General features: G+C 38.5%; 1 protein-coding gene across 1 annotated transcript in view; it reads left to right on the forward strand.

The window, feature by feature from the left end:
* Nucleotides 1-15,294, forward strand: part of LOC124555382 (probable chitinase 2) — a 324,834-nt gene that overhangs the window by 283,773 nt on the left and 25,767 nt on the right. The window contains exon 7 of the mRNA XM_047129277.1: nt 5,562-5,690. Within this exon, the coding sequence (XP_046985233.1) occupies nt 5,562-5,690 (129 nt within the window). The remainder of the gene's footprint in view (nt 1-5,561; nt 5,691-15,294) is intronic.

Raw genomic sequence — 15,294 nt, forward strand, 5'->3', positions numbered from 1 at the left:
CGCTTTCACCAGATGACGGTGTATTGGATGTGAATGGTAGAGAGTGTCTACAGGGCAATGTTCAATGTTACCATGTTATAAATAGCATATGTGAGTACTTTCTTATTTCATTCAAAAAACTGGCTATTTAAAAGTTTAAGTTACACCTCAGAATTGGGGGATCAATTAGTTTATATGAGATCTTATTATATTATTTTTTGTAGAGATTGCCTGAGAATGCACCGATAAGTGGTGCGAAACCGCTTGCAGATTTAATAAAAATCATTCGTACTGCCAGTGTGGAATTTTCTTTGAAAAAATGTGGAGGTTTGGCTGTGGTTACCCGCCTTAAAAAAATGGTCCAAATGGCTCTGAGCACTATGGGACCTAACATCTATGGTCATCAGTCCCCTAGAACTTAGAACTACTTAAACCTAACTAACCTAAGGACATCACACAACACCCAGTCATCACGAGGCAGAGAAAATACCTGACCCCGCCGGGAATCGAACCTGGGAACCCGGACGTGGGAAGCGAGAACGCTACCGCACGATCACGAGCTGCGGACTTGCCCGCCTTACAAAACATCTTTTAGAATTCCAGAAATTTTTCATTGTTTTAGTTAACAGTTAAATTTTTGTAATTTTAACTGGTGATAACTGATACTCTAACAAAGAATTTTACTTTGGCCCACTACTGCAGAATAATACTGCAGTAAGGAAATAGAAACAAGAGAAGAGCACCAAAATAAAATTTTAGTTGCAAAGAAAATGTGCCATTTACAACAAAACAAACTGCACATAAGCATCTGTCAACATCAAAATGTGTTGATGGCCTTAGAACAAAGACTGTGCAATACTTTGTAACAACAAACTGCTTTCAATGAGCATGATGTAACAACCCGTTTAGATTTATAACAGGTCATGAGAAAATATTGTGATTGGCAGTTTAAGAAGCATTACTTTCAAAGTAAATTTCCTTTTACACAAGCTGAATTATGATACATGTTAGAAAATGCACTTAATTTCTTAAACCACAGAGCATTTGACTCTCACTCAAATCTTAACACTCTGAGGACCAGCCACTTAGAATAATTTTGGGCTTGAAGACCAGCCATTAATGCCATTATTTAAAACTTACTCGTGTATTTGTGTTTGATATATCTTAAAGTATAACATGCTAAAAAAGACCAAGCTTCAAGGTTAGTTTTTCATGCTTATTTTAGTTCTTTCATAGATTACAAATTATGGAATAACAATGGTGGAAACTATAAAAGTGTGAGGGGAATTCTTGAGCAATTTCGCTTGCAACTGGCTTTTCTGTGGAAAAATCAAAGTGATCATCAGAACATTTGTTCAGTCAGGCAACCCACAAATGTTCAGTGCACAGCAGTGAAATTTATAATTTTCCTTGTCATAAACATTCAACTGCTGCCAAGGTGGCCCAGTGGTTACCACACTGGACTCACATTTGGAAGAACGACGGTTCAAACAAATGTCCGGTCATCCTGATTTAGGTTTCATTTCCCTACGCACATGTTTCCGCACCTCAGACAAGTGCCGGGATGGTTCCTTTGAAAGGACATGGCTGACTTCCTTTCCCATCCTTCCTAATTCAATGGGACTAATGACCTTGCTGTTTGGTCCCCTGCCCCAAATCAACCAACCAAGCAATCAGCTGCTGAAATTTAAGCTGTGCTCTTAGGATCATGCCTAAGCACACCCTCAGAGAAAATAACAAAAAAATTTAATGCCAGTATTATAGGTGAAAGATTAGCTTGTCATGTAGCTGTACTGAATGTATATTAATTTAAATCAGTAACTTTTCCTATTTATGTGTTCATGCCACTGAACAGTGATGTTATTGGCTAACAAAACTGCATCAAAATCTTGCTTTCATTGCTTTGAAAGCTACTGTGCTGTAATCGACAGAATTTGTATTTATACTTTCATAATACAAAAGTATGCAATATACAAGTTTCTGTGCAACAAAGATCTTTCCAAAATTCATTCTGTTTTGCTGGGTTTCCTTTCCTAAAGTGCTGGCAAGTTCAACACTGGTGTATATTACTTTTACCATTCAAAGGATTTGTAAGTTTTATAGCTCCAAGGGAAAGCATATTGTCACTTAACATGGAAAAAGTGTATTTTCACCCATGAAAAAGTGTAGTTTCCCATGTGGAAAAAATGTATTTTTAACTAGGAAATCAAGGACTTTCTTTTTCTTGTCCACGTATACACCCAGTATGGACAGCCTACTGGTGGAAGCTGGTGTCCCACCGCTCAGGGTCAGATGTCAACAACTCTTGTTGAATTATGATCTCACAATCTGTCAGATGTCTACCGATCTGTGTTAGTCAACTCTGTTTCACGATCAACAGTTCACACTGTTCATAAAGTAGACTAGATGGGATATAATTGGAGGCTCTGTGCAAGGGTCTCTAACTAGCCTTCTTGTCTGTGTTTGTAGAGTTCTCTCTTCCCAGCCCCCATAGCTATGTATCCAGTCCCATGATTCAAATGGACCTCTTTTTTGGCACTAAGAAAATTGTTAGTCCCATGATTCTCAGATGTCTGTACCATTTGGTTCTCCATGACTACCCAAATTCAACATGCATCTACACAGATGGATCAAAACTTAATAGCAGGGTCAGTTTTGCTTTTGCAGATGCAAGGGGGCAAGAGAAGTATTCTCAGTCAAGTGCATACAGTATTATACACTGCGGAGATGGTCACCATATTATGGACTCTGCAGCACATTAAAACTATTGCCACAAAAGACTCTATAACTGCCTACAGTGAGTATCCTAGAGTTAAAATCCAAGACCTATTAGTTGAACTCCACAGCTCCAGTACAACAGTAACATTCATCTGGATATTGAACCACATGGGTATTCCAGGAAATGAACTTGCTGGCAAATTAACTAATGAAGCAATCACATGACACAAACTTTAACTTGGAATCTGAGGCACAGACTTAACGTTGCAACCGCAACATCACATTTTGAAAACTAGGATATGGAATTCCAGGCTACCACAAGAACAAGCTAAGAGCATCAACGGCACCACCAATGCCTGACATATTTCTGTTGAGACCTCTCAGGAAGTTGAAATCTTAATGTGCAGAAAGCATATCAGCCACACCAGACTTGCTCACGATTTTCTTTCACATCAAGAGGATTCCCCTCGATGCAGCTGTAACAGTCCTCTCATGATAACCCATAATCTCACCCACTGTGACCTGCTGGTTGATCTGAGACAAGCAATCAACCTGTCTATCTCATTACCTCAGATCCTCTCAGACAGAGAGTCAGAAACTACCAAAGTTATGTGTTTCCAGAGGGAAAGTGGCTTTTATATCAAAATTTTGTGCAGTTCCGTATTCGGTCAGTACCTCTCACTGTGGCACGTGCTCCGAGTGGCCTCAGGCTACTTTCTCCTTTTGCACTGTCACACATTTCTTGAACTTTTATGTATGTATTCTATTTATCTAACTTTTAAACTAATTTTCTCTATAGTCTGCTGCATTTCCTCACTCCACCTTAGTTGCTCGACTAATTTTTGTTGCACCATGCTGACCCTTCTCGGTGTATCCTGCAGTGTATCCTTCAGTCACCAGTCACAGTTTTTACCTGTCTGAGTTTTATCTCACTTTTAAGAATCCTGCTAAAGCTGTGGCGATGGACTACGAAGCTGACAATTCTCCTTCTCTTGTTTTGTATATGTTTCCATCATTTTCGTGTCATCATCTTCATCGTCACCTTCATCTTCATCATTCCCTAATGCTTCAGAACAGAGTGCTTCTTGAAGAATGAAGCAATGAATATACTCAGAAAATACTTTCTTAATTTACTTTGGAGTTTATTTTGTGAAAAAGGACTACACTCTAGCAGATGCCTAGTGACTTACGTTGAAACTGGCATTTACAAAATGGAGCTTCTCTTATGAAAAATTTAAGTTTTCTTGTAGTTTCGCAGTTGCTTACTGCTTCATATCAACATCACACAAAAATTTAAAAACCCACAGTCAGATACATTAGTGCACTCAATAAGCATGAGCAAAGAATCAACAGGCCTCTGGGCTTTCTTCTTCAACTTCGTCTTTAGAACTGCCTCCCCCCCCCCCCCCCCCCCCCCCCGCCCCACTCCCTTGCCATCTTGGATTTGAAGAGAGACTGTTTGCTTAAAAAGATAGGCTCCTTCAGCTGCCTCCAATTCAACTGGAAATTTAGTATCTGAACAGGTGTGACAATGCCACTACACTACACTGTCAGCATGGGTACTTCACTGGCCAATGATGGCTTCATAGTAACCAAAGAACAGAAGCTTGTAAGAGAAAACAAAACTCACCATGTGAGACAATCTACAGGAAGCAGAAAGTTTGAAACCACATAGAGACATTCAGTACATGGATGATTAGTGAGCACTCAGCAATAACTCTTGGCATAAAGTGCAATGTGAGGTCCACGATGGCTGAACTCAGTGTAAGCACTGGCCAGCTCTGCTTACTGCCACCCCTAGGTAAACAATTCTGTCAGTGAGTCTGCTCATACTATGTATCCCTGTGAGTGTCTTTGTAACAGTTTTCAAAGTACTATGTGAAAATGAGTGTAATGAGATTGTGTGTTACACATCTGAATGGATTTGGATTCTTTGCAACGTACAGGACATAGCAACTATCCATTTTCATCAGTGTCTTATTCTCTTCACTTGCATTTCCTTCTCTTCCATATTCATCCAAATTTAATTAGTTTTTGAATAGCATTTTCATTTCAGAGTTATTTAGCTCCCACGACTATGAGAGCATGACAGCCAAAGAGAATGTTACGTCTGTTTAATCTTGTGGCCATGGGCACTGTTAAGCATTCTCATCCTGTGGGGTGCTGTCATAACAGCAAATGAGTTTAACATGTCTCCAGGATAGGTAGTTCATCTGCATTGATGCATTCTGCTAGTTTGGTGGTGATCATTCCCACATGAAATGGCATTCAGTGAACACATATCAGCCAATAAATGATGTGAATAGTTTAACATTTAACATATTGGTGTGACTGTAATCCTATACATTTTTCCAGTGGTGGGACTAGAGCAGGCAGTAGTAAGCCAATGTGTGGGGCATGTTCTACAGTCAGTATTTTATTATTATTATTATTATTATTATTATTATTATTATTGTACATAACACCTGCACATTTTTGATTATATGGCTACATATAAACAACAGTTTGATAAATATTTGTGGGGAACATACTGTCTACTGCTTTTGAAAACTATTGTTAGAGTAAATTGTTATTGCAATAAATTAAAAACATTCATTACAGTACATTAATTAAATTGGAAATGTGAGTGAAATTAGTCAACAGTTCCAGAGAGTGGACTGCTGTTTTTACAGTTGTGATCAATGACTAGAATAAGTTTTGGTGGCTTCTTCACATGTGAATTTTAAACAAGCTATTGAGTATATCATTCACAAACCACATAACACACAAAAACAAAATCTACAATGCAAAATATGATTTAAACCTTTGTCTGCTGCAATTATATGCCTAATTATTTGATGGCACAATCAACTGTATATTTTCAGATATGTTTGGAACTAAAGACTAATAGTTCTATGTGGACAACAATGTGGGATGACAAATCATCCACACCATATGCAGTCAGTACAAACAAAGTGATTGTTTATGACAATGCCAAGAGTCTGACAGAAAAGGTAATATAAACATGCTTTCATTATGCTTACAGATTAAAGGATTCTTCCTCAATTAATGTCTTCTCTTGATAAATTAAGTGGCTACTTTTTACATAAATTCAGATTATCATTCCTAAATTTGTATTATGTTGATGTATAAGTTCATAGTGTTTTTTTTTTTTTTTGTGTGTGTGTGTGTGTGTGTGTGTGTGTGTGTGTGTGTGTGTGTGTGTGTGTGTGTTGGTATTCCGGTTACTGTGGGTCTATTTATTGATTGTCATTAGTTATTTATAGTTCACTTTTGTTGCTTGAGTTAACATATTGTAATTTTGCGATTTGGAGATAGTGAGTTAAGCTGTGAATGCTAGAAAATGGAGTGACAAGTGGAGAAATCAGAAAATTTCTGATGTATTCTTCTGTTTGAGTTCAGTAGCATGGTGCAGCAGCAGAGGCAGTCAGAAACATTTGCATCATGTATGGGGATAACCCCATTCGACAGACCATGGCAACAAAATGGTTTCTCATCTCACGGAGGATCATTTTGACATTAGTGACCATCCACTTTTGGGAAGGCCTTCAGGGTCTGATGAAGATCCTTTAAACACATTAATCCACAATGATCCACATAGTGTACTCAAGAGCTGGCAAATGTGATGAAGTGTGATTGTTCCTCTAATCGTGCCTCATTTGCATGCGGTGGTGAAGGTTCAAAAATTGTGTGTATGGGTACCTCATGCTTTAAGCCACAATCACAAAAATCAGTGGGTGGTGTGAAGAAAATGGTTCCTGGAGATTTACTATGACCATGAGTTTGTAATCAGAAAAAAATGTTTAAAGAAAAACTGCATGAAGAAAATTAAAATTGTGTAAACCCCATGAATCCCTTTTACTTTCGGAAACTTCAAAAGCACACCTCTATATGAGAAGTATCCAAATCCTGTTAAACTCCTAATAATAAAATCCTTTGATAGTGGAAAACAATTAAAAAATGAAGCTAATTTGATAAATAATGACACAGTGTACAGTAATTTTGCTTACCGGTAACAATTAAACCCAGATAAATTTGCACCCAAGCATGAATGAATGGGAATATGACATTAAGTGGCATGTAAACAAAGATCACGTACTTTGACAACTGTCAGATTCAAAGTTCTCTCCAATATGCTAACTTGGACCAATGGCAAATAAGCTAGTTCTTTGTAAGTGGTTGGTGTAAATATTGTCAATGGCACATGCCTCAACTTACATGTTTGTCCACATTTTGCAGTGCAACACATAAAGTCTCCTGTCTAAATTACTACAGATACACATCAAAGCAGGCCCACATGCAATTACTAATACAAATACTCTGAAGAACAAAAACAAATAAATGATGACAATAACTGCTTTTAGGGGTGGTGTCAACAATCACTGAAGGTGAACAGTCCTTACAATACACTACTTCTATTTATAGAGAGAAAAATTAAGAGATAGTCTATTAGAAAGCATAAAGCAATTAAATTGGTAACAATTGTGTTTCTCGAAGAGAGGAATGTTTATAGGTCTTAGCTGTTATGAGTCAGTGTGATGTGGCGACAGCGGCAGAATCAGTTTCAAGTTGCTGATATGAATCATATTAGTTCCTCCAGTCATGTCCTTGGCCTTAAAATATCCTCTTTCCTTACATTCTATTTCAACTGGCAGTGGTAATAAGTGGCGTAGCATCCATTTGTCATAGGCTGGAACAAAGTAACTACTTGTGCAGCACCTGAAGATCGTATTAGTTCAACTGCAACATTCCACATGCTACACTTTGCCAATTGTGAAGCTAAACAGTCCATCTACTGTCAATATTCGCACTTCATAATGATACTGTTCCCACAAAAACAGTCACTTACGTAGCAACACAGTTCACAGTTTCCACATTGACAGTTAGTGTTTTAGCACACATCACATATCATAGTGAAGAAAATGAGCAATATTAAATTCACAGTTTATGTAATGCAGCTCAATTCTAAACCAACGACAATACTGTCTGTTCACGAGTGCATTGTCACTGCCACAGGCATCATTCTGCAAAAACCAACAGTGTTTGCATAATACAATGTCCATTTAGAATATCCATCATAAAGTCAAATTTCAAACCAATCTTACACAAAAAAAGTCCAGTATTAATATTGCTTTAAATGCACACCATTGCTACACCACAGCACTCACTTCCATACCACCACACTTTCACGCCAACTGCCACTGTCTCCTCACTGTTCAACCCGGCAACTATCGATACCTCTCTCGCTCCACAGTTCTTACAGAACTTCTGCTACTGCATTCCGGTTCACACAATACATTTAATAAAACTATCTGAAATATCATCAGAAACAAGATCCGAGTCTTTATATAAGGAACTCATACAAAACAAAAAGGACAGTAAACATAGTCATACACAATTCATGTTCTACACTATATAATCAAATGAAAAATATTCTACATTATCAGAAATATATCTATGTAGTACAAGGCAGTAAAAGAAAGGAAAAAAAATATATCTCATTATTAGCCAAGGCATCACAGTTGCCATATATGAATCTGTCTTTGCTCATCATCAATTGCCGCTCATGAGGAACACCAACCATTCCTATCCTGTATCATTACTGGTGATTGTCTTTATGCTAACATAAGGACAAGAAAGGAATTTCTGGGCCCGAAACAAATCAGCAACTCCCCTTCACAAAGGATGATTGTGCAAGTGGTGGAAAAGGGACGGTGTGGCATACCACAAATTCCTTCTCCAAGGTGTAACCATCACTCCTGGCATTTATTGTCGACAACTGAGATGACTTTCAGACACAATCCAAGAACAGTGACCAGAAAGACTGTGTGAAGTGATGCTACTCCACAATAACACCTGCCCGTATTGTAGTAGACTATAAAAAACACTATATAGGAGTCTGATTGGGAAGTAGGTCCACAACTACCTTATACACCTGATCTTGCACCTTCAGATTTTCACCTTTTCTGCCTTCTGTCAAACAGCTTTCAAAGAATTTCCTTTCTGGGTGGAAATACACTCTGAAAATGGTGTGACGAGTTCTTTGCCTGAAAACCGTGTTATTTCTACAGCCGTAGAATCGAAAAGTTATCCCAGCCTGGGCAGACTGTTGTAAATAGTTAAGGAGAATATATTATTGATAGCTAAGCTCTCTATTACAAGTATCTGTTGTGTTTATTAAACTTATGGAGAAATATTAAAAACTTTTCCACCCACCCAAAACAATAATAGCTAAATCTCTTTTTCATTTTGTTATTTTCTGTGACTTATCTAACTGATGACACATAAAGTACTGTACATGTTTATCTGTAAATGTCTTTACTCATTTCCTGTCAAATAATTGGCTGAATATAAAATGTTTCTGATATTTTGAGACAGGTTTACAGATTAGTTTATCAGATTTTGTAACATTATAAATGTGGATTTAGACATGAAAAACAGCTACTGTATGTTAATATGGCAATGAATGACATTTATAAAGGAATGTATTTAACTTGTAGGATTCAAGTGAGATATCTAGTTTTAAATACAAACTATTAACACTAACAGCGACAGCAGTGAATTATTACATAGTTGTGGTTCTTGTAAGTGTCAGAGAAAATGAATGAACAGACATGCAGAGAGTAATCTTTCATGAAATGTGTGTAGCACATTTGATTAATTTGTTAGTCTACACCTACATTTACTTCTGTGCTTCACAAGTCACCTTACACTGTGTGTCGAAGGATACCATGTACACCAATCTCATTTTCCTATTAAGTTTATTGAATGGTACGTGGGAAGAACAGTTGGTGAGCCTCAGTATGAGCTTGAATTTCTCTGATTGTACAATGATAGTAGTCTCACAATATTTATAACAGAGAAAATAATACAATGCTCAGCTATCTTCTGAATATATGTTCTTGGAAGTTTTGAAGGAAACTTCTCCATGATGACCAGCACTTCTCTTGTGATGTCTACCACTGGAATTGAATGAGCATCTGTGTGACGGTCTCACATAAGTTAAATGAAACTAAGGTAAAATGTTCTACTCTTCATTATTTCTTCTCTTTCTCATCTATTTCTCCCATCTGATACGGATTTCAGAAATGAGCAATCCTCATAAACATGCCAAATGAGTGTTTTGTGTGTTACTTGCTTCTTAGGTGAAATAATTTCCTTAGGATGATTTGACTGAAGCTGGCACCTGTCCTACATATAATTAATGTGAGGTCACCCTTCGATGTTAAATCTTTCCAGATACATACACCTAGGTGTTTTATGGTTTTCAGTTGGTAAACTGCCAGTTCCTTTATCATGTGTCAATCCCATGCAGGTCCTCTTGTATTTTACTACAGTTTTGTGGTGTTGTAGTTGTGTAGAATAGGACCATCTGCAACAGCCTAACAAACATTCCCACATTAGTTTCCAAGTCCATATATACTCCAAGTCCTTATCTACGTCACATACTTCAATGGTTGCAACGGGGTGGACTATATCTTCTCATCCTTAACAGTTCTAACACACTGGACTCGCATTCAGGAGAACGACGGTTCAATCCCGCGTCTGGCCATCCTGATTTAGGTTTTGCGTGATTTCCCTAAATCTCTCCAGGCAAATGCCGGGATGGTTCCTTTGAAAGGGCACGGCTGACTTCCTTCCCCGTCCTTTCCTAATCCGATGAGACCGATGACCTCGCTGTTTGGTCTCTTCCCTCAAACAACCCAACCAATTTTAACAGTTCGCTCAACCTACCTCTATATGCTTCTTGTTGTCTCCACCTTCACTCTGTGCTGGTGGATACTGGTTCAGTTGTTAAAAGCTCCACCAACCTCGATATGCTTCTTGTTGTCTCCACCTTCACTCTGTGTTGGTGGATACTGGTTCAACTGCTAAAAGCAACAGTGAAGAAAATTCAACTAAAATAAAGGCTGCATAACTTGAGATTGGAAACAGCATCTGTAAGTTTGTAAAAATAATGAGCATGTTGGATACTAAGTAACTTGTGCAACGAGATATAAAGTACCATTAATTGCCTCAGAAACATGTTGTGAATGGCTATCAAGTCCATGTTTGCTGTAAACTACACTGAAGTGTCAAAGAAACTGGTATAGGCATGCGTATTCAAATACAGAGATATGTGAACAGGCAGAATATGGTGCTGTGGTCAGAAATGCCTATATAAGACAAGACGTGTCTGGCGCAATGGCAGTTTATCAAGATTTAATTGAGATTGAACTTGGTGTTATAATTGGCACACAAGCGATGGGACACAGCATCTCCGAGGTAACAGTAAAGTGGGGATTTTCCCATACGACCATTTCATGAGTGTACTGTGAATATCAGGAATCCAGTAAAACATCAAATCTCCAACTTTGCTGCGACCGGAAAAAGATCCTGCAAGAACGGGACTAACGATGACTGAAGAGAATCATTCAACCTGACAGAAGTGCAACCCTTCTGCAAATTGCTGCAGATTTCAATGCTGGACCATCAAAAAAATGTCAGCATGTGAACCATCCAATAAAATGTCATCAATATGGGGTTTCAGAGCCAAAGGCCCACTTGTGTACCCCTGATGACTGCACTTGAAGCTTTACACCTCACTTGGGTCTGTCAACACTGGCATTGGACTGCTGATGACTGGAAACATGTTGCCTGGTCAGACGAGTCTCATTTCAAATTGTATCAAGCAGATGGATGTGTACAGGTATGGAGACAACCTCATTAATCCATGGTCCCTGCATATCAGCAAGGGACTATTCAAGCTTGTGAATGCTCTGTAATGGTGTGGGGCATGTGGAGTTGGAGTGATATGAGACCCCTGATACATCTAGATATGACTCTGACAGGTGACAGGTAGAAAAGCATCCTGTCTAATCACCTGAATCCATTCATGTCCATTGTGCATTCTGGCGGACTTGGACAATTCTAGCAGGACAATGCAACAACCCACACATCCACAGAGTGGCTCCAGGAACACTCTTCTGAGTTTAAACACCTCTGCTAGCCACCAAACTCCCCAGACATGAACATTATTGAGCATATGCGGGATGCCTTGCAAAATGCTGTTCAGATGAGATCTTCAACCCCTCGTACTCTTATGGATTTATGGACAGCCCTGCAGGATTCATGATGTCAGTTCCCTCTAGCACTACATCAGACATTAGTCAAGCCCATGCCATGTCATGCTGCAGCACTTCTGCATGCTCACAGGGACCTTACATGATATTAGGCAGGTGTACCAGTCTCTTTGGCTTTTTAGTGTATTATTGATACAACCTGGTTACTGTTTTAAGTACAAAGTTTAACACAAAAACAACCAGAAGCTCACCAGTTTGACCCAATAATTGTCATATCTTATACAGTCACTTACCCACAGCTATTTGTGAGTTACTATATCAAGTCATTCAGTGATCTTCTTAGAAAGAGCTGTTCACTCAAATGTTCCGAGAAGTATATGAAACATGTCACATGGAGTTAGCAGTACACTATGTGATCAATAGTATCCGGACACCCCACAAAACATACTTTTTTTCATATTAGGTGCATTGTGGCCACCTACTGCCAGGTACTCCATATCAGCAAGCTCAGTAGTCATTAGACATCATGAGAGATCAGAATGGAGTGATCTGCGGAACTCGCGGACTTTGAACGTGGTAAGGTGATTGGGTGTCACTTGTGTCATACATGTGTACGTGAGATTTCCACACTCCTAAACATACCTAGGTCCACTGTTTCTGACATGACAGTGAAGTGGAAACATGAAGGGACGCATACAGCACAAAATGGTACAGGCCGACCTCATCTGTTGACTGACAAAGATCACCGACAGTTGAAGAGGGTTATAATGTGTAAAAGACAGACATCTATCCAGACCATCACACAGGAATTCCAAACTGCGTCAGGATCCACTGCAAGTACTATGACAGTTAGGCAGGAGGTGAGAAGACTTCATGGTCGAGCAGCTGTTCATAAACCACACATTATGCTGGTAAATGCCAAACCTCGATTGGTGTAAGGAGTGTAAATGTTGGATGATTGAACGGTGGAAAAATGTTGTGTGGAGTGACGAATCATGGTACACAATGTGGCCATACGATGGCATGGTGTGGATATGGCGAATGCCCAGTGAACATCATCTGCCAGCATATATAGTGCCAACAGTAAAATTTGGAGGCGGTGATGTTATGGTGTGGTCATGTTTTTCATGGAGGGGGCTTGCACCCCTTGTTGTTTTGCATGGCACTATCACAGCACAGGCCTACACTGATGTTTTAAGCACCTTCTTGCTTCCCACTGTTGAAAAGCAATTCAGTAATGGCGATTGCATCTTTCAACATGATCGAGCAACTGTTCATAATGCACGGCCTGTTGTGGAGTGGTTATATGACAATAACATCCCTGTAATGGACTGGCCTGCACAGAGTCCTGACCTGAATCCTATAGAACACCTTTGGGGTGTTTTGGAACACCGAATTCATGCCAGGCCTCACCGACCGACATCAATACCTCTCCCTCAATGCAGCACACTCTGAAGAATGGGCTGCCATTCCCCAAGAAACCTTCCAGCACCTGATTGAACGTATGCCTGTGAGAGTGGAAGCTGTCATCAAGGCTAAGGGTGGGCCACCATACTGAATTCCAGCATTACCGATGGAGGGCATCATGAACTTGTAAGTCATTTTCAGCCAGGTGTCCAGATACTTTTGATCACAGAGTATATGACAAGAAATTTTCTAAGTAAATAACTTCCAAACTCAGATTTCATGGATAAACAAAGTAAGCCATGTTATTGCTTTAGAGATCTATAAAAAATTCCTGCTAGAAGAAGAGCAGGTCATTTCATATAATCCATATAGAATTATGGGTGTATTCCATCATGGGATGTCACCAACAATTTGCCGAGGTATTCTAGTTGATTTTGTAATCCCTGATCATTAATTTCAATATTTGTCCTTTCATTGTTACTGTGACAGTTGAAAAGAGGAAACATAGTTAGGGCTTCCATGATGAAATATTTTAGGAGATGGAATTCAGATTATCATGCTTCTCTGTTTCATCCTCCATTTAAATGTGGTTTTTGTGTGTTTACTGACTTTTTGCACACTTCACATGTAATAAGGTTTTTCATCAGATGGGCAGATAGAATTTTACTTTCAAATCCACTGAATGCTTCTAGTATGGCTTTCCTTATGTTTATTTTATAGTCAGATTCTTTTTCAAGGTTTGCACTTCATTAAAATCTACGATTAAATCTTTTTGATCCACAGTGAGTCTTTCCCAGCCCTCACAACCTTTGACAGGACATACTTATCTAAAGCATATTATACAATATTCTTGTACTCTAACAACTGATTCTCCACATTTTTAGTCCTGAAGTGAACATATGATGTTTACTGTTCACACAATCTGCATCCTGTTTCTTCTGAATTGCTAAGCAGGCATATTTTCTTACCTCTATTAATAGTCCTATTTACACCTGCAGTCATTTATATGATAACACTGATGGTCACTGATTCCCATCACAAGATTAACTGAATTGAAATATCCTGGTCTGGCTGCCAGCAAGATACATCAGATGTAACAGTCTCAAGTTGGTTCTGTAATTAACTACTCAAGATAATTTTTGCATAACACATTCAGAACAGTAATACACAAATCCCTATCCATTCCATCTGCTTTAGGCATCTGAATCTCCCAGAATAATAAGTTTAAATCTCTTTTATTACTATAGCATCACCAGGAAATTTACCTGTAGTATTATCCATAGACTCCTTGAGAAATTTTGTCACTACAGCTCCTCAGACAGTTGGTCTGTATAACAATCTGATTATTGTGTTTGATTCACTTTAGGCCCTTACCTTCACCAAAATTATTTCATGTTTGAAATTTGTAATAACCTCAGATGATATAAAAGAGTTCTTCACAACAATAACTATGTCACCATCATTGGAATCCAGCCTATCCATCCAATGCACACTCCACTTGGAATTTAAGATTTCACTACTACCACTTCTAGTTCAAGTTAGATTTCTGTTCAAAGTACTGCAATGACATTTCCATCTCTGTTAACCTCTCTGTTGATGAGGCATTAAACCCTAGTATTCCTTCCCTCCTTTCTGCAAGGACATTATTACTTTTAATGAGCATAGTAAGTGCAAGAGTGTTAGAGAGACATTCATCAAACTCCAGTGATAGGTGTAACAAAAGAGGTATTGTGCACAGAGCTTACTGTCAAAAACCTGAGAGTATACATTTGTAGAAGAGAAGAGCAAGATATTCTCTTCCACAAACATCTTGCAAAATGATTATAATGAGGAAACCACAGAAATCAGAGTTCATTCAGAGGCTGATCAAGAGTCATTCTTCCCATGCACCTCTAACATAACTATCCAATTGTTTCATCAGAAAATTATCTGATTTTTCGAAAATATTAATTATATTATCAATTATTAGGTGACTTAGTTCATACATCAACTCAAGACAGATCCAGGATTCCTGACCATAAAATAATAACCTAATAGTCATTGTGTATCTCTTTCAATTTACTCATTCCACTTGTAACAGATAAATTCACAATTTCTCACTATAATCAGTCTAATTTTTACTGAAAAA

This window comes from Schistocerca americana, chromosome X (assembly GCF_021461395.2).
Source record: "Schistocerca americana isolate TAMUIC-IGC-003095 chromosome X, iqSchAmer2.1, whole genome shotgun sequence".
Taxonomy (NCBI): domain Eukaryota; kingdom Metazoa; phylum Arthropoda; class Insecta; order Orthoptera; family Acrididae; genus Schistocerca; species Schistocerca americana.